This window comes from Amphiura filiformis, chromosome 12 (genome assembly GCF_039555335.1).
Source record: "Amphiura filiformis chromosome 12, Afil_fr2py, whole genome shotgun sequence".
In the NCBI taxonomy this organism is placed as follows: Eukaryota; Metazoa; Echinodermata; class Ophiuroidea; order Amphilepidida; family Amphiuridae; genus Amphiura; species Amphiura filiformis.
In genome coordinates, this window is record NC_092639.1 from 14,931,766 (window position 1) to 14,959,578 (window position 27,813).

Genomic DNA, 27,813 nt, shown 5'->3' on the forward strand with positions numbered 1-27,813 from the left:
CTACTTTTTCAGGAATATTTAGATTGAGTGTATTTACCTCTTATTTGAGAAATATATAATTCCGGTGTATAAGTTGTATTGGACAGGTGTACCGACTATTTACAACTGAAACAATTAGTCTCAACTGGAACAATTAGTCTGTAACTGGAACAATTAGTCTATAACTGATCTGTAAGGTGAGTTTTAAGTTTTATTTGTTATTATTAAAGAAATTAATCATGTTTAAGATGTAAGCGTATTGTATGAAGAAATGGATATAAATGTCAGTCAGTTCATGCTCAAAAATTAATGAATGAACTTCTTTTCAAGGTTACGCGTAACATGAATAGCCCTTTTGGCAGCTTCTTGAAATGTGAAAATGTTCTTTATAAATAAAGTTAAGGCAATTTGATTTATATGACAATATGTATCTTATTGCAAAACGTAAGGCCAAAAAGTGACATTTGTTTTGATATTTTGACACATCCCAAGAACTAAGAGATCTTAATCATAATAAGCATTATTTATTCACTTGTATTTCCATTAGGATGATGTGTTACATTTTAACACGGCTAGTGATGATTTTGAAGGAAAACTCCGAAAAACCTAAGCTTTCAAACAGGCTTTCAATACTTTCAATAATAACACAAAATCAATAGAAATCATTATATTCTTGACCATTTCGATGAACTAAGGGCCTTTGAAATAATTGGAAGAATACATTTCCATAATGGTGTGCTTAAAAATCACTGTTTACGTTTTGGCTTGCCAAAATCCGTTGTCTTTTGTGATCAAAACTGAAAAAAATACCCGATACGCTCTGTGGGTCTTTACAGTACACATCATAATGTCAGTAAAATATTCAAACAGCATCACATACCATCCTACTCTTGTCGAAACTGCCGACTGCGAGCTCTACACATGTTAGACTCTCAAGTACACGTGACTGACGGTTTAACGTCCCCTCCGAAGGACGTAGTAGGCTACTCTCATGGTTCATTTACCTAACTCTAAAGCCAATGAGAGTTAATGAGAAAATTAGAACATTTGAGGGTTATTGCACTGAGCAATATCCTTATAAACACATCACATAAGTGATTCACCAAAATCTATATACGGATTAAACTTTGAAATAACAAAAAGAAGCCGGCCCAGCTATGGTTTGCAAATTTTAACATCTCATTTGTCTTAATAGCCCAAAAATGTATTGCCCGTTGAATAAAAAATGTAGATTCAACAGTTGCACCTGTACCCATTAGAAATGTGTTGTGCCTGGTCATCAATGGTCATCCTTGACCAATGACAAGGCATGTATAGAATATGTTTCACCGGCTTGGCTTTTGAATCTGCATCTCTTTTCATTCAAAGGTCACCTTTGACCTAGAGACAGAAACCAGGAAGTTAAGGTTATTAATTATTTTAAACTGTTGTGATTTGGTAGTTCACAGCATCTTACGAATGGTAGTGAGCTTTGGCAAAAACTGCATTGCTCAATTCATAGCGAGCGTGTAGAAGAATTAAAATATCACAGATATACTTTTATAGGTGCTGCGGTTCTTGAGTTACGTTGTAAAGAGGGCTGAAACAACAACACTTTTGTAAAACGTACATAACTCATCTTAAAAGAACAATAAATTAAGCAAGTTTGCGAAGTATACGATTTGTAGAACTAACTTTTGCAAAACATCAAGGTGTTCATTTTCAATAATACATTGATCTAGATAATGAAAATCGATTTTTAGGTTGCTTCGACCAACAATACCTCGTCTACCCTTAAGCAAACACTTTTCACAACTCAATGTAAAACACCATACCTACTGATACCACATATTTACGTACACAATAGAGATATAGCCTAATACTTTCAGACAAAAGGAACAGTTCTTTGCTAAATTCAAGCTACATACCTCAGGAAGAGAGGTAAGAAGGCACAGTACGTTTCAATATGCAATATTTGGTAGAACGTATAGTCTATTCGTAGCTTTGTTGTTTGAAGGCTCATCAGATTCATCGACATGTCATTGTGGAATATTTTGACGCATTCAATCATACAACAAACACAGAGACAAACGAAGAAAGACACACAGAAATAACCAATAAAATAAGCGAGTAAAAGCGCAAGTAAACAAAATATAAAGCAAAAAGGTAAACCCAGATAATAGAAAAAAAAATCAAAAAGCTAGTTAGTTATACCCTGGCAGACAAATTAAAACAAACAAACAAACAAAGACAGACAGAATGACATACAGAAGCAAGCAAAGAAACATATATTGTGTTCTGCTTGTTTTTGTACCGTTTATCAGTGGAAGCTGGTAGTCTAATTATGGATAAGGAGTCTGACTAGAAAATGGAAGTTTGTGGGTTCGAATCCCATGCTGGCACATTTCCTTGCTGCTTTTCATTTGGGTTAGGTAACAGCCAGGAGTTTGTTATTATGTTGTCTAGTTTAATTGTAACACTTTGGGTTGCTAACTGTTCACTCTTTCCTTTAAATTATATCGAGTTTTCTCTTGCATTGAGCAATCGTTCCTTCAATGTTTCTTGCGTACCCTATATACTCGTATTACCTATTTTATAAACAATAATAATAATAATAATAACACTAATACTACTACTACTAATTATACTACTACTAATAATAACAATAACACTAATACTAATACTAGGCCTACTACTACTACTACTACTACTACTACTACTACTACTACTACTACTACTACTACTACTACTACTACTACTACTACTACTACTAATAATAATAATAGGTATGTCACAGTGGCTGCGCAATAATTCTGCCACACTGTGCATGCAAGCATAACAGTGAATTAAAAAGCGCGCGCATCAAAGTCGGCTGATTTTTGGAAAACATCAATGTCAAAAATGAATTTCCTTAGTATGTTCCATTTATCCCAATTGTTTGAAATTTTAATATATGGTATATGAAACCTTTCTGAAGCTACCATTGAATCCGACAAAATTAAATTTTGCTTTGTTCAAGAATTACTGCCTGTTTAATGGATTTTTTGACGATCGCTCATAAATCAGTAAATATAGGCCTATTGAAATAGTCTGATCTACCACCATTTAGCTAAAATACTAATCTTTCTTAGCATGTAAATTATTGTACATTGAATGAAGCACTTGAGGAACACTAGTTAAAACATAATATTACCAAAGATATTCCATAAGGAGTAATTTTCCAAACCACAATAGCTTTAAGCCATTGTGTGTGTCCAAGGCCATACTAGTTTTGTATACGCGCTAGAGTGAAACGGCGCTTCCTTTTACCATTTGCCCTCCTACGTTAATCCAGATAACAAAATGTTAATTTAAGTCTCATTGCAAATGAATTTTTATTTTTACTTTTCGGATTTGGCTTTGAGTAATGGTGACACATACCATGTTGACAGTAAAAAAGAAAATTCTATTCCAGACACCATCAAAATGTCAAACTTTGTATTTTTTTTGGCCGCAATTGCTAAAATAGTACATTTGGTTAATTTATTATAATTATTCAATGATAAATTTTTTAATTTTGTTTTCTTTAACGAAGTCAGGAAAGATAGGCATTTAACCTGTGATACTTAAGGATGCACACAGGATCACTGAAGTGTTACATAGCCAAAATTGAGTTTTCATCACTAATGTCATCTTCAACCCGTATTTTATCTTGTCATTAATAGATTTTAAAGAAATCTTAAGATTTGAACCATAAGAAAAGCTATTTTAAAGACCCTTTTTCATTAAAAATTCGTCAAAATGCAAAAGCAAATAAATTATTGTTTTCCCGCAATAGATCGCGTTCTCGAAACGCGTACTGCGGCGTACAGCTAGCAAAGACACGCACACATGGTAAACTGGATGGGCGAGGTGATTACTGATTGAGGCGCTGGAGTCGCCAATTGATCTCTTCCAAGGTAGGTAAAGCTTGCACCATTGCATTGCGAAACTGCGGGCCGACAGACAACCACCGTCCCCGTCCCAGAATCAGTAGGCCTACTCGATAAATTTCGCCAAAAAGTGCTGATATAGTGGTATAAATTATAGGTTTTTTTTATATGAACATAATAGTGAATTTTTTGTTTGTTTTTGTTTTGTTTTTCAAGTTTCATTCTGAACTTGAAAAGATGAAATTTATCTGTAAGAAGTAGTTACCGTAGTTGCCCGGGGAATAGTTCAGTTTTTACGTAAGAAGCCCTGTAATGATGACGCAATCTGGTAGATACTAGGGTACCTGCAGGGAATATGGGACCATTAAGGACGTTTAGCTTATTTGCATAAAAACTAAAGATATGCCCACCAGAGATTGTTATGATGAACAACCTGTCCTTTAAGATTAATAAAACAGGCAATGTTACCTTGTTTTTTATGTTTGTTTGGACGCTATGACGTCAAAATGACGTCATCGTCAAGTGTCCATATTACCTGCATGTGCAGGTAATATGGGACACTGTGTTATCTCTATGGTGAAAATCAAAAGTTCAGAAAATCACTCTTTTGTTCTAAAAACATTTTTGTTACATGATTTTGAATGTTAAATGCAAATTTCTACAAGAAAATTCAATTTTCTAAATAGTTTTGCTTTTCACATTGACAATGCACACAATTTCCTATGTGTCCCATATTACCTGCACCCATTCAGTTGAAAATCAGAGAAAATAATCATTTATAAAAGGAAAGTGCCACTTGTCAGTGGAATTTTACCTGCTGATAAGCAACCCATCACCTAAAGATCATAAAAATGACAAATGCCCCCTCAGTACCAGAGTTTTTGGATACACAATCATAAAATGTGACGTCATTGATTTTATATCAGGCCAAAAAAACGACATAATTTTTTGGGCAATTTCACTCTTTTTGGCACTGATTTCCAAGAGTTTGATACACAGACTCCAAAACTGCATTTCTAGAAGCACAATTGATGTCTCTAAACACTTAACAAATCAACTTAAAGTGTTTACCTTCTCTAAGCTACTTTTTGTTAAAATGAAAACAGGTGTCCCATATTACCTGCTGTCCCATATTACCTGCAGCTACCCTATAGAAAACGTAGGCCCTAAATATTTTGCTAGTAGGCTAGACTTAGCCCGTATTATAGTACATCATTAGGCTTATTATTTTATGTTTAAAAATTTGTTTTATTTCATTCATTCATTCATTCATTTCATTGTTGTTATTTGATTTACCAAGTTGGTATAGTTGGACAAGAATATAGGCCTATTATATTAGCTTATATTTTATGCAGTCCCAGCCTTGGTTCGGGAGCCTCTGCGGTCGTTCAGTTTCGTCTTCATTTTGAAGACCATAAAAAATAGGCAAGCAGTTCATGAATTACTACCGGTAGGCCTATATTAGATACCTAAGGCCCTGAATGGTGCAAGCTTTACCTACCTTGGAAGAGATCAATTGGCGACTCCAGCGCCTCAATCAGTAATCACCTCGCCCATCCAGTTTACCATGTGTGCGTGTCTTTGCTAGCTGTACGCGTTTCGAGAACGCGATCTATTGCGGGAAAACAATAATTTATTTGCTTTTGCATTTTGACGAATTTTTAAAAAAAAGGGTCTTTAAAATAGCTTTTCTTATGGTTCAAATCTTAAGATTTCTTTAAAATCTATTAATGACAAGATAAAATACGGGTTGAAGATGACATTAGTGATGAAAACTCAATTTTGGCTATGTAACACTTCAGTGATCCTGTGTGCATCCTTAATAAAGCTCATTCATGTAGAAACATTAAATAACATGTTTCTGCTGCGCTTATTTTTGATGTGATATGCCTAATAATAATAATAATAATAATAATAATAATAATAAAATAATAATAAAAACAAGCAAAATGTAAACAAAAGTTAAATTATACAGACCAGAACAGAGGAAGAATAATATTAATATTTTTAAAGACAAAAGAGTGAGCAAAGACATGCATTGACATGAGGAAGTGAAACTTGGATGGACTTGGTCCGTGAACACTATAACAATAGGCTATCTGATAAATACAATCAGTGACAATGGTGTAAATGTAATCAAATAATGTAAGGTTTATATTGGTGATACACATGATAAAGATAAAACAAACAATTGTAAAATGCGGAGTCTGATTTGATTCCAACAAAGGATAAATCAGCATACTGTGCTTCACAAGAAAATAATTTATCTATTTTAAAACGTTTAAAAACTGAAAGAATTACCTGTATTTATATATCACGGTTGTTTGATGTAATGTAAAACTGTGTCATTTATAAATAAAGTTGTACAATGATGGCGCTATTTATTTCAAATATTGTTTGCATCCTTACAAGGGGTAGACACTTGTATAATGGTATTAGAACATCAGAAAAAATACTAACAAATGGCAAGGACATTTTCAAAAAACTTGTATTTGGCTAATTTAAATTTAAAATATATGTGAATAGCGCCCTCAATTTGCACACAAATGTACAGTTTATAGAATAAAAAAAACAAAAAAACCAACAAAAAACAGAAAAAAATTAATAATTTGATATAGAAACGAAAATCTATCTTTAAAATAGCTTTAAAATATATGTGTATTAGTGTGATAGCTGTTGGTATTGTCCAGGTGTAGAACATTATAATGATTTTGTTAGAAAAAAATAATAAATGATCACATCAAGCACAATGCCAGATATCGTGACTCAAAAGAAGAAATAACAATTGATTCATAATATTTCTTTTAATTAAAGAAATCTAACCGAATTTATGCAACAACCACGAAACAATGACTCATTATTTCTACGTAAGTTCATTTTAAACAGAGTTATTTGGTTTTATCAAAAAAAGTATTCCATTTTATGTGATACGGGTCATTGATTTGTATACATGTACAACAGGCACTGCCAAGTGTAAGACGGGTATAAAGTAGTGATTATAATTCATTTCCGTGTTGTAAAATTATATTCAATTGCTATATTATATTGTATTATATTATATTATATTATATTATATTATATTATATTATATTATATTATATTATATTATATTATATATATTATAATCTTAAATAAACCTAATTTAGATGTTATTTCTATTATATTTAATAATATTATATTAAGTGAAATTTAGATTGATAGCATGGTAGATTTATTAACCTTTTTCTTTTTTCCTTTTCATGATAATGTTAATATAATGGTGTTACTCAATACTTGATTTTGAATACTAAAATATACTTTTAAATAATGGTATCACTACGATAGTAAGTTGGCCATGTTGAAGTTGACAGTCAGTAACGGAGATTTAATCGAAGCTAGCTAAATACCGTAAAACCTCGTCTATAAGCATATATAGTGTTTTTGATGAAAGCTAAATTAATACGATACATGCGAAAATATGACAATACAATAGATTGGTCTTACAATAATACTTGTTTGTATATGTTTGGATCTGTAATCTGTTTGCTCAAATTCCATAATGTCGCCTGGATTAATTTAGCTTTCATCAGAAGCACTCTATATGCTTGTAGACGAGGTTTTACGGTAGTTCTGTAACTTATAACCTACCATACCTGATTCATACATTGTAAGAGGAAAAATCAAAGTTTTATAATTACTGTGTGAGATACAACCGATTTGCTTATAATAATATATTATTAAAAGTACTTGCCACTCCCCCTTCATCTTGCCTAAATAAATAAAGAGGAACATGAACACGTGTTTTTATTTTATTAAGAGTTATTTTTCTGAGGTGGCTATAGACGAATCCAATTTCACGCATTCCTACACCTCAATGGCAGCCATAGCTGGGTCCCCGTCGGCTCCATCTCACCTAAAATGTGAAATGACGCAGCCTTGGAGGGTATTTTAAACTGCATTCTATCACCCGTATTACACGTAGACAAAAGAATGATGACAGTTTACAACACAAAAGAATCTAATATCGAATTTTAAGCGGTTTTATTCCACCCAATTGGGCAATCACAACACCAGTTTGGTGCTGCGGGGACCCAGTAATGGCCGACCAAATCCTGACCATGACTTGGCTCGTTGGATTCGTCTATAGCGTAAAATAAAATCTCAACCCATAATTCTGTCCTTACGTTCTGGTAGGTTAAAGAAGTTATGCTATTCTTTCTCTTAATTTTTCCCCAGGAAGCAAAATGATCTCAACAATCCTCATCATCCTTATTAGTGTTGCTGTTTTAGAGAATGTATCGGCACAAGGTTCGATGACCACAATACGTAAGTCAAAGTTCAGATACTGTATCGTAATTAATTAATTTCGTTGGTAATTATGTTGCCAAATACATTGTTAGCTTGTTTTGCTGTATTTAATTTGATTGCTCTCAAGTCCATTTTTAAATTAATATTTACTGGCCTTTACGAATCGTCAAAGTTCTTGTAGAGCTAATATTTAAAGAAATGCTCCAAACCTTAACAAAGTCTACTTCATATATTTGGGAAAATAGTTTGGAATACGTACCTTGGAGTTATAAGCTGAAGGTCAAAGGTCGTATGGGATCAAAATATGAAAATATGATATTTTGCACCACGGTTGTTTAATAGCATGTAAAACTACGTAATTTTAAAGAAAAGGTGAACACTGATGGCACTATTTATCTTAAATCGTGTTTTCATCTTTATAAGGGGTAGACATTGGTATAATGCCATTAAAACATCAGAAAAGAGTTAAAAAAAACAAAACGAAATTTTCAAAAACTTTTTATCTTGAAATGTTGGAAATAACTTATTTTAATAATAATAATATTATTTGGCTAAATTAAATTCAAAATATATGTAAATAGCGCCCTCAATTTACACACAAATATGCTGTTTATAGTATGCATGTTCTGCCGCAATTTAGTTCATCGTTAACTCCAGAACGATGTGTCACAGACATGTCCTACACATTTCCCTTATTCAAGTGTAGAGAGTAGCAGTGAGGTCTCTCGTTACGCACTTTTTTGACAAATCTGCCATCAAATTTAATGCTCGTAGCCACATTAACATTTTTCCAGAAAATAAATATATTCCTAAAACTCATAGTGCATCTGAAAACTGACTAGTCTAAGGATTATTATTTTGGTAGTATTTCTAACATAGCTCATACATAATATCAATAATTTTGGAAAAGCCAGTTTATATAAACCGTCTCAAATCCAGTCTTTAATTTCATCTTCTTGCAGCAACAACACAGGTCCCTCTTACACTACTTAATTGTCCCGACGACAGAGTCCAGGGAGCTGTGTATGGTGGCGACACCGCATCTGTAAATTGGGACGAACCGACAAGTAATGTACCGGATTTGCCAATCGACCGCTCACATGGGCGTCCTCCTCAAAGCTTTAAGATCGGGGAGCGTACTATCACATATTCCGTGACGGATGGAGTCCAGACGGATACCTGTGAATTCAAGGTCACAGTATTTGGTAATGACGATGTTTTTGCTCAATTACATGCCATTTTAATTAATTGTCAAATGAGGAATTAGTCGTATGAGGGATTAGTAGTTTAAGATATACTGTATCAGAATTGCATTAAAGCCATATTATAACATTTGCTGAGGAGAACGCCCTCAAAATGTTTTTTATTCTGGTTTTTACACGATTGTAATGTACTTTAGTCAATAAAGATACTCTGCAAAAATCAAGACTTTAGGTGCTGTAGTTTTGTCAAAATCCGAGATTTTGAATAAAACGATGGAACCGGCGTTTTATTATTAGGATGGAAATATTAGTCGAACACGTATGCAAAGTACGTACACGGCGTGCTGGATACACATACACACACACCCCGAGGATCGTACCGTATTACAACCGCGGGAGTAACATGCATGGGCGCTAGTAGTAAATTCCAATTTTCTATGCTTTACCTCACTTGTTCGGCTCAAAATTAAAAGGGACATATCTGACAGTAAAAGCTAACATTTTATGGAAAATAAATACTAATGTATTTTTACAGAAATGTTATAATATGGCTTTAAGTGCACGATATATAAAAGTATACATTTTTGGAAAGGAAATTAGTCAAAGAATCAACAGATAACACAGATTTGGTGTAAAAACAACAATTTTGGAGAAAATCACAAGAATCAAGTTTTTGCCTCAATTGTTTGGTAAACACACTATAAAAGAGTAAAAAGCCAAAATTATTTTTTGAATTATTATTTTACCGAACCAGACCAAAATATGACTTTTGACCATTTTTCGGTTACAAAATTATTTTTTAGTCTAAAACTAGCCTTATTTGGTCAACACTTCAAAAAATAAGACCAATATACAAAATATTAAAAAACAAACAAGCAATAAATTTGATAACAAAACGTTACCCAAATTCAGAAATTCATCCCTCCAAAGATCAAAATTAGCCTTCTTAAGGTGGTACTATACTACATACACCCCCTGATAAATTTTCTGCCCAATTGTGCATTTTTTCTACTACACACTGGTAACAAAAATTATGTATATTATAGCGGCAAGGAATCCAATTACTTCACTGAGATTTCAGTGATTCAAGACAAGTAGTTAATTATATATGTTAAGAAATAAGGTACATTCTAGCGGTACCTCTTATCATAAATAACATACTGTTTTTCTTGAGTCACTGAAATTCCAGTGTAGTAACTGGATTCCTTGCCCCTATAATATACATATCTTTTGTTACCAGTGTATTATTATTTTTTGAGAAAAATGCAAAAATAGTCACACATCTATCAAGGGGTGTAGTACCACCTTAAATACGCCATTTTAGACAAATCCACTACATTATGAGCACCGTACTCATGGAAAGTACATTATCTATCACACCGTAATTAATATCTAGCCCGTGCGGTTTATGCAGACCCCTTTCAGACTTAAAGGCCCATTCAGTGATTTGCTCATCCGGACGATCGTAAAAATCATCAAAATTCAGATTTTGGTACCTTTGTAATTGGCATAGATGTGCTAACATAGCCTGCTAGTGGTTCGGTCGAAAGCCATGTATTTTAGACAAAATAAAGCATTTGCATGACTATGGACTTTTGCTACTGACAGCACACAAAGTCCGACTCGAGATCGAAAGAAGCTCACTCTCCACGTACCAACACGCGTTGCGTATTGTTTCTACTACTTATTACATCAGTAGCTACTATTTTAAACAAAATACACAATTTTAACTGTTTTTCATATTTGAATTGACCGTTAGTTTGCCTCGGTGACCTTTAATTGCTTATTTTGTTTTCTACTACAAAAATTAAGGGTCTGTTTTAAATCAATTTAGACTCTACTTCCCCCGTGTTAGAAACACTGGACTAGGAAGTTTTTCCAGTCGATTGGTGGCGCACTGTACGAAAATCTCGATTTTCTCGAGTCGATCTGAGTTGAAGTAGAAAACCTTTCTAAAACTTCTGTTTTTGACTAATTTGTCGATGTATTCAGGGGAAAAGTGGTTTAATGAAATTCTGTAGACTTATTCTTTATTTCTAAGCAACTCTGACAAATTTCCATTTTTTTTAATGTTCCTGTGAAATCACTGAAAGGGCCTTTAATGCCAAGTTTGTATGTACCATTAGCATTGGGTTAGATCCCAGGATCTGTGGTAAGATCATATACTTTCCTTATTGTTTTTGATAATGTGGTTATACCTATTATGCTTACATTTAATTATTACTGTGGAATTTCAGATAACCAACCCCCTATCTTAAGCAACTGCCCACAACGTGCGATCATTAAGGAGATCAGCGCTCAGGGGTCAGAAAACAGTGCAGTAGTAGAATTCAACGTTGGAGCTCAAGATAACGCAGGGCCGTCCAAATTTACTATACAGACCACACCCTACCCATCTGGTTCAATGTTTCCATATGGCTCAACATCTGTTATAGTGAATGCTACTGACGAATCTGGCAACAGTGCTCCATGTTACTTCAGTGTTATCGTCAGAGGTAAAATTGTGTTCATATCTACGACTGTCAAATTTAGCCCTACCACATAACCGCTTTTTAAACACTTCAATATGAAATGGGTATAGGTGTTGGGCTGGCACTTTCGCAGTTAGCATGGTAAGGGGGCATTCGGTGAGAGCAAAATGTAAAAAATATATGAGGTCATTGGGTGAGAACATGAACTTTTTTTAAATGGAACCTTTAGGTGAGAGCCGAAACAGCGCCACAGAAACCTCGAACATCGAATTTCTAGTTCCAAATGGCTTCAAACGGTTTTTTTCTTCCAAAATTGGGGAAACAAATGTGTATCTTGAATACGAAAAGTCAAAATTTTCAAATGATCTACAAGTAGTGTATGTTAGAAGTATAGGCAATTGCCTAGTTAACGTCACTGTGTGAAAAATAACCGGCCAATATTTAAAGTATTCTCTGAAATTCTAGAAAATATAGTTTTGTAACATGTCCTAAATTTTAGCTAATTTAGGTGTTTGAAAATATTTGCACTTTGGTGTTTTAGTGTATGTTATAGGTAATAGGACATTGCCTAGTTAACGTCACTGTGTCAAAAATAACCGGCCAATATTTAAAGTATTCTCTGAAATTCTAGAAAATATAGTTTTGTAACATGTCCTAAATTTTAGCTAATTTAGGTGTTTGGAAATATTCGCACTTTTGTGTTTTAGGAAGGATATGTAAACGACAGATAACACCAAAAAAATATGAAGAAATTATTTCCAAACCGTGTTAAGTCTGCAAACCATTATGCTTCTCATTTTCAAGAACGCTGGTTAACAATAAGCAGACCATTGTCTTATTTCGTAAACAAAAGCCCACACATTATTGTTACTTTGCGTTCGCTTTATAATCGTTCACCCAACTGAAACTATAATACCAGTTCATTGCTCATTACACAGGTAAAACAGAAACATGTGTAGTGTGGATTTAACCAGAGAAGATCTGATTTAATCAGTGGAACTGTTTTCAATGAGTGTTTTCTTGGTTTAATAGCTTCTAATGGGGTTTAAGTCCTGCAAAGGTCGTGGTGAATTCTACTGTAGACATGACTGCATCATGACTTCTTCTAATAATCGGTCTTACACGTTAATTACAGCTCCATTAGACTACTGTAGCAGTGACATGTCAGACAAGTGTGCGCCGACAGTTATTATTCGAGATGTGACAGAGACTCAAATCACAGCAATATGGCCGACAGAACTAGATTTATCTGTTACAGGTCAATACCTTGTAAGTTATTGGCCCGAAGGAGAAGAAGAAAATCGAAAGAATTACACAAAAAGTTTTGCGTTCGATGTGCTTCGTTACCCATACATCTATGAAGAAATAATACGTGGATTAACGTCAGGAACGCTTTACGTGTTGGACATACAGAAACGGTATTCGAACGGTACTATTGCAACAGTTGGACGTGCAATGCAACGAACACGTAAGTATGCATTTCGTCGAATTTTCGATACATTGTTTACACATATACACACAGTAACCATTAACAGTCTTTCTAGCCCCTGGTCCATAAATCGAAACCATGTAGGCCTACCCTTGTGGGCATTTTTGGAGACACTGACCCCTAAAAATCTATTCAATAACTAGAATTAGCTTTATACTTATGTCACCGTAGCTTAAATATAATCAATTACACATGTTAGCTGCTATTTTGGCGGCCATCTTGGTTTTTAGAGTAAATAAATGTACCACATTATCGTCGCTCGCAAGACATAGTGGCGTATCAGCCATTTTTGACAAAATGAGATAAGATCAGTTTCATAATCTATGTATAAAGCTCTACATTCTGACAAACTTTCAAGACTTTCAAGTATTATCACTAATTAGGTTTGGCGTATCTCACTCAATGGAAATATTGTGTACAACATTCCCCTTGTTTTGGACGACATAGTGGCGTATCAGTGACATACGCCACTATGGCGTATAATGTGACATACACCACTATTTTGGTATATCGCGGCTGTGTGGCCAATATGATATGAATTCAACTATCATTCGACATACTGGCGTATCACGTGTCGTATGTCAATTTTGAATGGAGAATAATTTTTCAAAACATTTGACATACTGGCGTATAAGTTTAATGACTAATTACAATTAATTGGTGAATGACAGCAATGTATTTTATACATTAAATGTAATTAAATGTAATTAAATATTTATATTTTCATATCCATTCAAGAAAAGGGGACATTTTAATCGAGGCAATGTATAACAAACGGTTCAAAGTTGCAAAAACTTCAGATGCAATTATCTCAAAATGGCCATTTTCGTGATACGCCACTATGTACAATTGCTAATTCAAAAGAAACGTGAAAGCGAGGTCGAGGTGTGGTTAATTTGGGTATAAGATATTTCGAGGTATTGTCTTTTTCAGCAACAAGGTATTGTCCATTTCAGTGAACTGTCCTTAATTTTTCAGGTCTGATATATTTTCTCATTCTGAGATACAGCTTACATACTCTACATGGCAGTACAATACAACTAATTCACTATAACACAGTTTTCAATGAAAAAAATAGGTACTTATTTCAAGCCCGAGTCTCTCATAGATGGGATTCTCACAGTGAAAAGACATTATTATTAATTAAGAGTAAACGGTTGAATCCTCAAATGACCAAAATTTCAACATATGATGACCTGAGACTTCTTTATTTTAAACCACTGAAGTGTACAACCTTATCTAATTGTACAGTTAGACAAGGTTGCTTACAATTTTACAGTGTGCCCTCTATTTTTGGGACTAAATAGGAGCACATCGGCTGGGTGGGAAAATCGATGTGCAGCGGATGAATTTGGGGGAACTTTTCATCAAAACTGTCAAATAGGGGTAGGAAACATCTCATTTCTGCATGTTACTCTGAAATTTGCATATTTTTACCTATACAGCTTTGTATTTTTTAGTGATTTTTAAGCACCTTTTCAGATGCCATACAAGAAAATAGTCCCTCTCATTTTTCAAGCATTGCCCAGCTCTAATTAGTGGTATTTAACATAGTGGGTCAGTCGTCACTCTTTTATAGCACTTTGACATGTACCTCTATGACTATCTGAGTTCCCAGAGGAATGTACCTAAGTGTCAGACCTGGTCAGGAGACCACTGGTGGCAGAGTTCAGGACTAAAACATTCAGATAGTTATTCAGAACCTTGACCCTAATTTCCAACATTTCCTAAGGGTCAAGGGTCAAGGAGAGGTACCCCTTGTGTGATGGATGCGGCAAGGTTAGTGATAGTACTCAATGGTCATCCTATGGGTTTGCAAGAACTCTCTGGTTCTTGTTTCACTGAAGCTGAAAAATACACAGAACAGTCAATTTCTCTAATTATTTTTAAATATTTGGAATTCATATTGATATCTTTATACCAAACCAGAACCGGCATCGGTGGGTACAATTGAAATCAGGGAAATTACGGCAACAACCGCCAAGGTTTCCTGGAACCCAAACAACAGTTATGTAGACCAGTTCCACGTATACTACACTGATCGATTCGTCGACTACGATGTTGGATACTTTCCTAAAAGCGTAAATGAGGTGGTTCTGACAAATCTATCGCCTAGTCAACCCAATGGAGCCAATGCCATACGAGTAACAGTAGAGACAGTTATTGGCAGTGGGAATCAGAAAGTAACAACCAGTGCTGATGTTACATTTACTGCTGGTAAGTTGTGAATCTGTTGGAAACCAAGCCAAACTTCCATCCACTACAGTTCTGAATCGACCAAAGTAAAATATTTGGGCTTTAAGTTAAAGGATGACTCCGGCAATCACAACATTATGCCTTATATGATAGAAAATTAATTCTCAAGCACGAATCACGTGGTTTTATTTGAAAGAAACTCATATTGACCATAAAAACGAATTAATACAGCCGTCTCTCAACACGCGATATTAAAAATTCCCGGGCGCCGAAAATGTTCAGTGCAATGACGTCCCAGTAATACAATGAAGCTGGCAACAATTGAGCACAAGTAACCATGACGTCATTGCACTAGACAATTTCGGCGCGGGAGTTTTGAATATCGCGTGTTGGAAGCCGGCTGTTTTTATTCGTTTTTATGGTCAATATGAGTTTGTTTTAAATATTAAACCATGTGATTCGTGCTTGATAATTATTTTTCTAACATATAAAGCATAATGTTGTGATTGCCGGAGACATCCTTAATGTGGTTACATAATAGCGAACTGGGACTAGAGTCACATAATGAACTAGATTATGCTACTCTTAATTTGGGACACAAGAAAGTATTCGCTATACAGGTTTAATAATATGCCAAGCTTTTGGGAAAGGTAAAACCCTTATACAGTGGCGGCGCCAGGAATTTTTTTTCGGGGGGCAAAGTGAATTTCAGGGGGCAAAATTGGAAAATTTTGCCCAAAATTGCCGCAAAAGTGGAAATTTACGTGATTTTGGGGTTTTGCCTCAAAAGTGGGGGGGCAAACTGGGAGGGCAAGAAAAATCCCCCCCTTTGCCCCGTAGCGCCGCCACTGCCCTTATACCTCAAACTTCGTTTCTGTCTCTAATTGTAATATATCTAGCGCATAAATGATATACCGTAACATTCCGTCTACAAGCATATATATGCCTCTAAACGAGGTTTTTTTGACACAAGAGACAAGAGGCAGACACGCTCAACAAAAACGTTATTTGGAGTTTGAACAACTATATTACTGATAAAGGCGGCTGTACAAACATGTATATTTGTAAGACCAATCTATTGCAATGTTTTTGAGAAGGGTATTGGCCTTTCATATCTTTCGTTTAAAAAAACCCTCGTTTAGAGGCATATATGCTTCTAGACGGAATTCTACGGTATTGGTCTAACCCGTAGCTTACGAAATAATATTCACATAGTAATTATTGTGAACATTTCAGGACAAATACCAAGTGAGGATGCGATTGAAATCAAGAATTTCACCGAGACTTCCATAGGGTTTACCTGGAGCGCACGACCATTCAGTAATGCCCAACCATATCTACTATATTTGTTTGACGATGACAATAAGCAGACTGACTTTGCCCTTGGCTTTCCGTACACCCAATTACCATTGCCCGAGTATGAATTCACTAATTTGCAGCCGTTGACATCTTACACAATTACGATTGTCTACAATGGACACAATATCGTTCCTGCCTTCAAAAGTTCATTGGAACATAAAACAAGTGAGTACGATTTTCAATTGTTAGATCCGTGACAGCGGACTCAACTGTTTAGTAAACATTACTAAGATTTGCTTAAACGTTACCTTTTTCAGAGTCTTAGTTAGCAGCGACGTAGCTTGCGACACCATCACGGTGTCTTCATTCAGGGCAGTGTTTACAATCCTATACTACGCTGAATGAAGACGCCGTGATGGTGTCGCAAGCTACGTCTGCTAACAAAGACTCTGAAAAAGGTAACTTGCCAAGAATGACAGAGTCCAATATCAGTATCCATGCTGCTATTATTAAGATTGTTGTCTGTATGGGGTCAAGTTGAAATTCAGACATTATTGCAAAACAAGCTTAGAGTGCTCTCTAGAATTTTTGACTGGCTTTGTTGCTCGCTACTGCAACATAGACCATTGCTTTTACCTGCATCATCAAAACACACATGAGCTCATCGAGCGTTTCCCTTGGGTGTCGGTAAAACGAAGACCTCGAAAACGAGGACCCCAAAACCTGTTCTGATATGCATAAAAAGGCATTCAAAATGTGGTCTTCGTTATCGGGGTCTTCGTTATCGGGGTCTTCGTTTTCGGGGTTTTCGTTTTTGATGTCATCCTTTTACCGACACCCTTTCTCATTGTCTACTGCCATGCCAGACCGAACAAATAATCTTCTAACAATTACACATTCCTTGTATCAATGGATTTCTCTATTATGTAGCGTTTCATTTCATTTTCGTTCTTGTTTATAGGAATAAAGCAAACATGTTTCATTCCTGGTGGAACAGGCATAGATTTTAAAATTGTTGACACTTTAAATACATTTAGTATAAACGACTGCTTTTTAATATGTATCCTTCATTGCCACCAATAAATTGTACACGTGTTTTTTCATCCCATTGAAAGGTCCCAGACGCATCGAGAACCTTCGAGCAACGGATGTCTCCAACAATTCCTTCACCATTACCTGGGACCGTGCCAGAAACTCTTATCCAGACGAATACCACATCACCATATCACCACATGATGATAGCAACATACCTCGTCCTGTTGTGGTGACACAGAATGAATATGAATTCAAGGCTTTGCGAGATAACACAGAGTATTACGTAACAGTATTAAGCGTTGAAGACGGAATGGAGAGTATCCCTGTGAGCGTCATGATTACCACTGGTGTACCAGTACCTGAAGTAGAAGGCGAATCGCAGGGTGAGTATTCACACATATGGATTGAATTAACTCCCGAAAGCTATTGGTCAGGAACATCATGAACATCTGTCGCTTAAGTCCTAACCATTCCAGAAATCTGCATGCAGGTGTCTCGATAGGCTACAGTGGCAGTCTTTTATGTACATCGTAGCCCCTACAATCCTGGAAAAAAGTACTTGGAACACTTGGTACACATTGTCGTAATTCCATGCAGAATTTGCAATGATCATGGAAAATTGCATGTATTTTGTTTTATGAACAAACATAACATCTACAACAATGATTTACAGCTATTTACCCTTCCCCTCTCCCCATCAATCAACCCTGGAATACTTTGGAAAACTGCTGAAGACATTGGCATTTGCACGGGGGAGCGGGTGTCAGTTTCCTATCCTGCTCTTGACACAAAAGTGTTCCGAGACTTATTTCCAAGATTGTAGCGTGTGTAACAACCTGCCGCGTCATAATGACTATATATAACTGATTGTTTTATGCCTATCTCCTCCATTCTTCTGTTCCTTGTTACTGTACTTATTGCTTAATGGGCACTGTCTTGTAGACAACCATTGGCGTTGCTTTGAGGGAGCTATAATCCTTCTCGAACATTGTGTGGAGGTTTGTTCATATGTGTAGTCGTGTAATTGTTTTGTAACTTTCTTTTGTTGAAGGAAATAGCTACTTCTGACCCCTAGACCTTTTGGCCATTTCCGCCATGATTCTTTTGTTTAACGGTATTGTTATATTCTATTACATGAATTATCATGGAACATCCATTTAACATAAATTAAGAACCAATTTTTTTTATACAAAAACCATAACTATTTAGACCCATTGACTCATATCATTTTTTCCATTTCAGACCTCTTCCTACCAATCATAATTGGTGCTGCTCTTGGAGTTTTCATCCTCTTCCTCATCATTATCATATTTTTCTTGCTCTGTATGATTCCGTGTAATACGGTAAGTAAAGTACTTGATTGATACTACTAATTTAAATAGGTTAGGGACCGTTCACAGACAAACACTTGTAAGGTGGGGCCTGATGCAAAAAGGGGAGGGGCCCTGAAAATTTTTGAGCCTCTTAAGGGGGGCCCTAAAAAAAATGACCACAAATTTTCCTATTCTATGGGGTTGACCCATAATTTTCATGTCAAAAAGGGGGGGGGGCCTTTTCGCGATAAATTTTTTTTTGCATCAGGCCCACCTTACAAGTGTTTGTGAACGGTCCCTTATGTACAAATATTATCATGATTTTGTACCAACGTTATCATGTTATGTATATCAATAATTTTGGCTCGCAATATTATTGTTCTTAATTGTAATTTGCATATTAATTGGATGGTGTATCACACGGCCCATCAATTTGTGGCTAGGCTGCTTACAAAGAATACACTTTACATAATCCAAATCCTAACCAAAGATCCTAAAAATAAATGGATAGAGTACTGGCGGCTTTGCTTTGATCCAAGGTTTGCAACGATCGTAAAGTTCTGGGTAGTTATGCAATCATCGCAGCAGGCATCGCTAATGAGAAAACCTGACTCAAGTTCTCGCAATTTACCGCAGCGACACGCGAGATTTCGTTGCAAATATTCCCAGAATGCAACGCGGTGTAAACAACAGTGAACGTCGTGTCATTTTTAGGATCTTTGCTTACACCATTCATAACACTAGTCCTAAGCCTTACCTTATCAGTGATGTACCTTAAGGTGTTTTGTTATAGCAGGTTTATTAGCCAGTTGGACAGGTAATCAGTAAAATACCGGCGGAACAGGAACTCTTACATTACTGACATACTGGAGCCCGGTACTGGAGTCCCGTATCGAGCGGTCTCACTGCTACTTTTCAGTCTGACATGTTATGTTGTTATTTTACTAGCCTGGCTGTTAGGTTACAGATCCTTAACTCAAATTGTTATATATTGCCGACGTTTTCTCTGAATGGGGAGGGGTAATAACTCAACCACACAGTAACCAGAATTTAAATGATTCCTGTTACCAACTGTCAACATTTGACAGCTGGTTGCATCAAACGAAGGTCACTTTCTGGAAAGCTGGACACCTGCAGCACCTGGTCCCACGAAATGAGTGTAAAGTCGCAAATTGAGAGTTTCAAGACATTCCAACTGTTGAGTTGATGTTCTTTGTTTGAAGACACATGTGTCCTTTGTGAATGGGAACATAATATACTCTGCTCTGTATTCAATTATGTCCCCCATTCACATGCCACTGCCATTACAGGTGTCTTCAAGCAAAGAATATAAACTCAACTTGCGACTTTACGCTCATTTCGTGGGAACAGGTCACATATAATATAATTGAATCTATATACATCTTGATATTACCCTGCACAGCGTCATCATCCCTATATCTTCGTGTCAAAAATTGCCGTGATAGTACGGCGAATCCTCTCGTTTTTCAACAGCTACGCATGGCGATTCTACGATTCTACGATTTGCGCATGATCAGTACCCCATATGATATTGCCATTACAAGAAAATTCGATTTGTTGTCAGGTAAAACCCAGGTTTTGTTTCCAATACACTAACTGGAAATGCAATACACTAATTAGCGGGGAATTGTGATATATTCAACTGTTTGAGAATTACAATTATATAAAGGTGCTGTATAGAATATAGAATCACACGTCTATAATACAATGTACATATCGACACACTATGCAACTTTCTTTATCTGCGTCAATAATAGAATATTGATTTCAATCGAATTGAATACATCTCTCCATTTTGAGTTTGTACTTCAGCACTGAGCGATCTAGCGATCGATTTCTAGCCAATCAGATAGGACTCCTTTCTTGAGTTCGGTGAAATACCAATCGCCCGTCGCTCATCACCAACGGACTATTAAGTTTATATTTATAATACAGGGTGTCGACACTGTGCCCTGCATAGCTGTATGACAAATTCGTTAACTGGTCACATCATGATGGGTATCAAGAACAGCTAAATTATAATTCCATTGGATACGAAAGTTGACAAGAAGAATGGGTAAGAAATAAAGAGGACATTTACGTAGCATGGCAGCACAGATACCAGCAATTAGCTATCTATCGGGCTCTGGTTTAAGTACACCAGGCACAAAAAAGAAACTCGTCAGTTATATTCATCCTTGCTGTTCAATAACTTGATAATTTTGATTATTCTGAAATATACATTTTGTTAATTGGACTTTTCTTTTCATTTGACACCCTGTTCGTGAACATTGAGCAAGAATTGACCAAGATATGCGCCTCAAACTCTCAAACCCCAAAATGAAAAGTTGCAATTTTAACGATTCAATTGTGCCTGTTACACTGTGTGCTTTATTGATTGGCCCGTGGTGCTTGTGCGCAATACAACGATGCGTTCCCATTGAAAATCGTTGAAAATGATTTTGGGGTTTGAGGCTTTGGAGGCGCATATCTTTGTCAATTCTTGTTCGTTTTTCACGAACAGGGTGTCAAATGAGAAAGCAAAGTCCAATTAACAAAATGTATATTTCAGAATAATCCAAAATTATCAAGTTATTGAACAGCAAGGATGAATATAACTGACGAGTTTCTTTTTGTGCCTGGTGTACATCATTAGTGCGTGTTTACCATTATAACCTTACACATCTTGTTTAATATCTGTAGATTCCTCCACCACAAACAACACCTGCGAAAGACAAATATGGGCAAAGTACGTTAGTATATGCGTACAGTACACATCAACAACCAGAGGAAGAACCCAAGGTATCTGAAGTATCTGCTAATAAATCTGTCAAGATGCCTCCGACAATTTTACATCCACATCCACCACCTAACAGGAAGCCACCTGCACGGGTAAGTATTGAAAATATATTCATTGTGATTCGTGGGTGGGTATATTATCATTGTGTCATGGTAGGAATCACTGAAAAGTAATTACCCCTTAAACAAGTAATAGTTATTCCACGAGTGGCCTTAGTTATTCCACGAGTGGCCTTCAGGCCACGAGTGGAATAAGTTACTTGTACCAGGGCAGAATGAGACATGGCAAACAGGAGCACTCTACAAGGACAAAACTCGAGCCAAGTAATCTATGTTTACAAACATACTGAGGTCATGGTTATGTCCTAAAAGTATATACCCACATGGAACCCTAGTTGTGAGGATACATAATGTTGTCTTTTTAACCCTTGAGGTTACTGGGAAATTTTAATTGAAAAAAAGACCACTCTCTGGGCACACCTGTTATGAGGATGGTACAAGTAGTCTCCCATGTCACATGTTATGTCTGGAGTAGGACCACTCTTTGGGTGGGTCTGTTTATTTTTAAAGTTTATACTAGAGGGTGGGACAAGTGATCTCCCATGTGACTTGTTATGTCTGGAGTGGAACATGGGAGTGGTACATGGGTTTTGACTCCACTCTAGAGAGTGGTACTAGGCAGTAAAACCACAGAGGTATGGTACAATGGCCATTATTCCCAAACGGTTAATCGTATGCCAAATTTGGGATATGCAGCCCATCTAAAGGTGCCGCGTCGTATGGCTAGGAATGACACATGTAAAGTGGTCTACACAGCGAGCCACAAAGTGTTTGAGAATGGCTCTTGGTCAATGGGGAGGGAGGTGGGTCGATTCTGAATCTTTGCTTAGCGGTACATTACAAGAAGGTTGTACTTTTTCTGAATCTTTGCTTAGCGGTACATTACAAGAAGGTTGTACTTTTTCTGAATCTTTGCTTAGCGGTACATTACAAGAAGGTTGTACTTTTCTGAATCTTTGCTTAGCGGTACATTACAAGAAGGTTGTACTTTTTCTGAATCTTTGCTTAGCGGTACATTACAAGAAGGTTGTACTTTTTCTGAATCTTTGCTTAGCGGTACATTACAAGAAGGTTGTACTTTTTCTGAATCTTTGCTTAGCGGTACATTACAAGAAGGTTGTACTTTTTCTGAATCTTTGCTTAGCGGTACATTACAAGAAGGTTGTACTTTTTCTGAATCTTTGCTTAGCGGTACATTACAAGAAGGTTGTACTTTTTCTGAATCTTTGCTTAGCGGTACATTACAAGAAGGTTGTACTTTTTCTGAATCTTTGCTTAGCGGTACATTACAAGAAGGTTGTACTTTTTCTGATATCCTTGGGTTGAGGAATATTACTTTTCGGGATTACTTTGGTTTCTAACCAACTTTAAAATGGGTCCCTTGAGTGTTTCTTAACTGTTACCCTTTTAATGTAAAATGTGATGACATCGACCATTTTTATGAAAGTACACATTAAATATTCGGAAACCAAGAAGAACCACTCTAATACCTTTTGTACCTATCTGTTTAGACCTCAATGATTTACAGGCCGTTTGCAACCCAACTAATAACGATTTAATAATCTGATTGAAATCAATAAAAAAGCATTTGGGACTCTGAGCCCAAGGTTTCATTCAAATATAACATTGGGCTTCCTTCTCGCCTGATTTCATATAAAGCGTTGGGAAGTATTTGACCAAAACCAGAACCAGAACAAAAAAATTGTTTTGGGGAGAGTTTGAAATATGTTTTTGTCCAATAGGATATTCTATTATATCATTAAGAGCACAATCAAGGGTATAAAGATTGTGCATAACGATTTGTAAGCGAACGGCTATAGGTCCTTGTTACCTAACTTTCCTTGATATCCATTAGCAAAGGCCAAATTACACACAGCATCAATATAGGAAGTTTTGTTTAAACTGTTTTACCAATTGAATACCAGAATACAAAACCCACCCAAGTCCATACTTTGTTCAAATTGAGTTCTTACCTAACTTTCCTTGATATCCATTAGCAAAAGGCCAAATTACACACAGCATCAATATAGGAAGTTTTGTTTAAACTGTTTTACCAATTGAATACCAGAATACAAAACCCACCCAAGTCCATACTTTGTTCAAATTGAGTTGGGAACCATGGGAAATGTCTTATGGCCAATCATATGTATAAAAGAACAACACAAATCCACCCTCTACGTGCGTCTATTGAGATTCTGAAATCCAAGAAACAACCCCAGACCGGCATACAAAATGACCCCCACGAAGTCCCCGAAATGCTAATCGTCAAACCTAATACAGTTTAACCCACCCATTTGCCATGTTTGCATGTAAAACTCGCCCTATTTACCAGGTAATTCTAACTGAAGGAATTAAAATGAGAAACAGCTTTTTTTAGTTTTCTCAAAATTACTTTCCATGGACCTTGGGTGGGATTTGTATTCATGTATTCAATTGGATACGTTATTTTAAAGTTACAATTTTCTGCAGCCTCAATGTAATGTACAGGGTGTCCCAGAATGATTTATACCGTGTTTGAACAAAATATCAAAAATATATAGTCAACAGTGTATCTAATTTTAATAAGTACAATACAATGACACATTATGTCTCCTACTTATTCTGTGACTTTCATGGAAATAGCTTGATTCGTTTTGGCGTGACATTGCTATTACTGAAAATGGCCAAAAACTGCATGTGTGTAATTTACAGCGCAAAGGCTTCATAACACATTGATCCTTTATCGCCACACTGTGCAATATATTGGAGAAATCCTACATTCTTTTGTAGGAAATACATCAAATTTAGCACAGATGTAGATCTTCCAACGCTGAATAATTCTTGATATTGGATTAAGTGACACATTCCAATATAACTTCAGATATTTGGGTTGAAAACGTACTTTTTATGTGATTTTTACCCAAAAATGTCATTATTACAGAGGATATAACTTCCTCAAGGATCCTTAGCAGTAAATTCCGTTACGTAGCTGTGGGTTTGCCAATATACTGTGGACATAAATACATGCTGTGACACTAATGACGAACCTTCTCTATACTTTTTTTTAATGAAAAAGCCATCTCTGCCGGCATTTCAAATGATGAAATAATTGTCTTCAAAACTGCCGCCAAAGAAAGAATAGTTTATGGTCACTCAAGCGTAACAAATCCTTTATTCCATACAAGGATTGCTTTGTAACATCATAAATAATCGATAGATATCGACTATTTAGTAGAAGTAAGAACAGGACACAACAAATATACTGCATAACATTTTCCAAATAACTTTGTGCTGAACGGTTAGTAATTTTACAGGTTTTCAAAATAGGTAGTTTTGTCAAAACTTTGATTTCACCATTTTTACGCAATATCCTTTAACTTCTATTAGAAACGTCCAATTTCTAAAATCTAAAATTTCTAAGAAAGCTAACTATATATAAATTCTAGAATTTAAAACAATACTACCAATAGTAATGCCCTTCTTACCTAAACAAATACAACTTTCCCGGTATAAATCATTCTGGGACACCCTGTATTTACAGATTTATATTGCACTACGCCTATTTTTGGTACCATTTTCTTGTCAGGAATCCTCCGCAGGTTTAGTTGAGATGGAGGCACCCACTGAAGGACACGGAGATAACAACGAAATACCAAACCAAGAGATATACGTCAACGTCTTTGGACTACCACTTAAGCAAAACAGATTTCTTAGTAGGAGATCAAAAATAGACCGTCCGATTGAAGATGGCATACCTGGAAATTTCAAGTAAGAAATAATTTCGTACTAGCCTAATTAGTCAATTTTAGTGGTATGGTTCAAGTAGGGGTGTGTGTTCGTATACATTGCTCCCGGGGCATTGCTATTACTTCCGAGGACTCGCGTATGACAACACATCGGCTGAACTTGATATGCAACCATTAGAGATCAGACGAAAGATCAAGAAAGTGTCCATACTTTACAAGATCCGGCATGGGCTAGTCGACATATCACTTGGAAGTCATCTTGTCCCTAAAAACCAGAGAAGGCAGGGGGCACAACAAAAAGTTTCGCCAAATCCGTTACGAAAGCAGACGCTATGGGGATACATTATTTCGCTCTACCATTCCTATATAGAACAACCTGTCTGCAGAACCAAGTCAACAAAGAATTTAAAAACTAAATTTCAATTTAATCTGCATGTCCATCCAAGTCTTGCACTTTTAGTGGATGTTGGCGATGTTCCCTCTCATGAGGAGATTCTGCTGACGACGACAGGTACAGATGACCTCGTGCATTACGAGGAACTAAACACCGATCCTCCAGGTCATCGAAACGTAAGAAAAACGTATGAAATCATCGGATACGAGGTCCTATTAGTATTACCACGTCTTTAGCTATACCCGGGTTACCGCCGCCCTCCTTACGATGACCTTCTGAGGAGTGTTTTGCTATTGCCGATTTTGTGATGCGGCATGATATATTGACAAAACATTGACAAAACGAGGGCTTTTGTAATTCAAAATGTTCTTCATTTTTAGGTCCTCGTAAAAAATGCGTAATGCAAGGAAGGAGGTGGGTGTTGGGTTTATGTCAGGGGGTGGGTGCGTATGGGGTGTGTGTGGGGTACAGGAGTATGTGCTTGAAAGAAATTATTGTCTTCGTCTAACAAACATTCTCAACCTTACATTAACGTAAATTATAATAAAAATCTATTTTAATATTGCTTATCATTACATATACCTTTTCTGAGCAATTTGAGGTTATGTTTTAAGTCTTGTTGTTTTTATTCTTGTTGTTATAGTCGCAGGAAAATAAGTGCAGTTGTTGAACCACAGATCTACGATGATGTCCCGGCTGAACGACACGAGTATGACGATGACTTCGACGAGGATCCTTGAGCGTGCAGAAATGACTTATTTTGAACTTATATTGAAAAATAGATGAGAGCTTGATTTGTTTAAGTACGGCAATTCACGGACTTGCTTCGACAGGAGCATACTGGATCTACAGGATCTCATGATATTGTATCCACACCTCGCCATCTCTATTCTTCTCCTGCAACATGTCTTCTCTCCCCCACCACCACGTTAATCTTCTAATGTTCACGATGTGTGATCTGTGGTCGCTTCTTCCTAATTGGAGCGATCCTTTATCAGGTTTGGCTATGGACTGTGTCTGTCTTGAGGTGAATTACAGAATGGTCACGTATACCCTACCTAAGGCGATCTCACCTTCAAGATATTTTCTTTTTATTTATTACATTCGGCCGAAGCCAGACAAAGCCCAATAGTGCTCAGAGGCTACTAAATTCAAGGGATGCCAACCGGACTTAACGGGACAGGGATATGCATGGGAAGTGGTCCGAATTTGGATACAGGAGGAAAACCGGAGCACCGGGAGAAAAACCTGCAAGGACAAGCATGGATCGGCAACCAAACTCACATGTGGCACCGCGGGGAATTGAATCCGGAGTGGTGAGAAGCGAGTGAGAAGACCACTACACTAACCCGTGCTCCATTACATTACATGAAAAGAATAAACCAACATTATTAAAGAGGCAGATTATATACTAGTAGTACAATGTAGTAGGCATAGTTTTCTCCAAACGAATGTGTAATTTTTCCGCCTTGGATGTTATTATTTGCACCGATCATTGGACACAATGTTTAAGTTCGAATTATCGGTTATCTTTGCGTACTCAGAATAATATGGTGCAACATTAGAGTGGTCCAATGTGCTGATCAGCATCAGTGACAGTACCATGAGTGGAATGTCTTTGTCTGCAAGTTACAATCGAAGATTGAAGACTTGAATCAAACTACTGTTTTTACA

General features: G+C 36.3%; 1 protein-coding gene across 1 annotated transcript; it reads left to right on the forward strand.

The window, feature by feature from the left end:
* The first annotated feature begins 37 nt into the window (after positions 1–37).
* Positions 38–27,707, forward strand: LOC140165840 (uncharacterized). Its single transcript, XM_072189164.1, has 12 exons — positions 38–176; positions 8,085–8,174; positions 9,119–9,361; positions 11,596–11,853; positions 12,965–13,297; positions 15,248–15,535; positions 16,751–17,038; positions 17,929–18,231; positions 19,091–19,191; positions 21,865–22,053; positions 25,586–25,767; positions 26,783–27,707. The coding sequence occupies exons 2-12, from the start codon at positions 8,093–8,095 to the stop codon at positions 26,877–26,879; spliced, it is 2,364 nt and encodes a 787-aa protein (XP_072045265.1). The 5' UTR covers positions 38–176; positions 8,085–8,092; the 3' UTR covers positions 26,880–27,707.
* Positions 27,708–27,813: the final 106 nt, after the last annotated feature.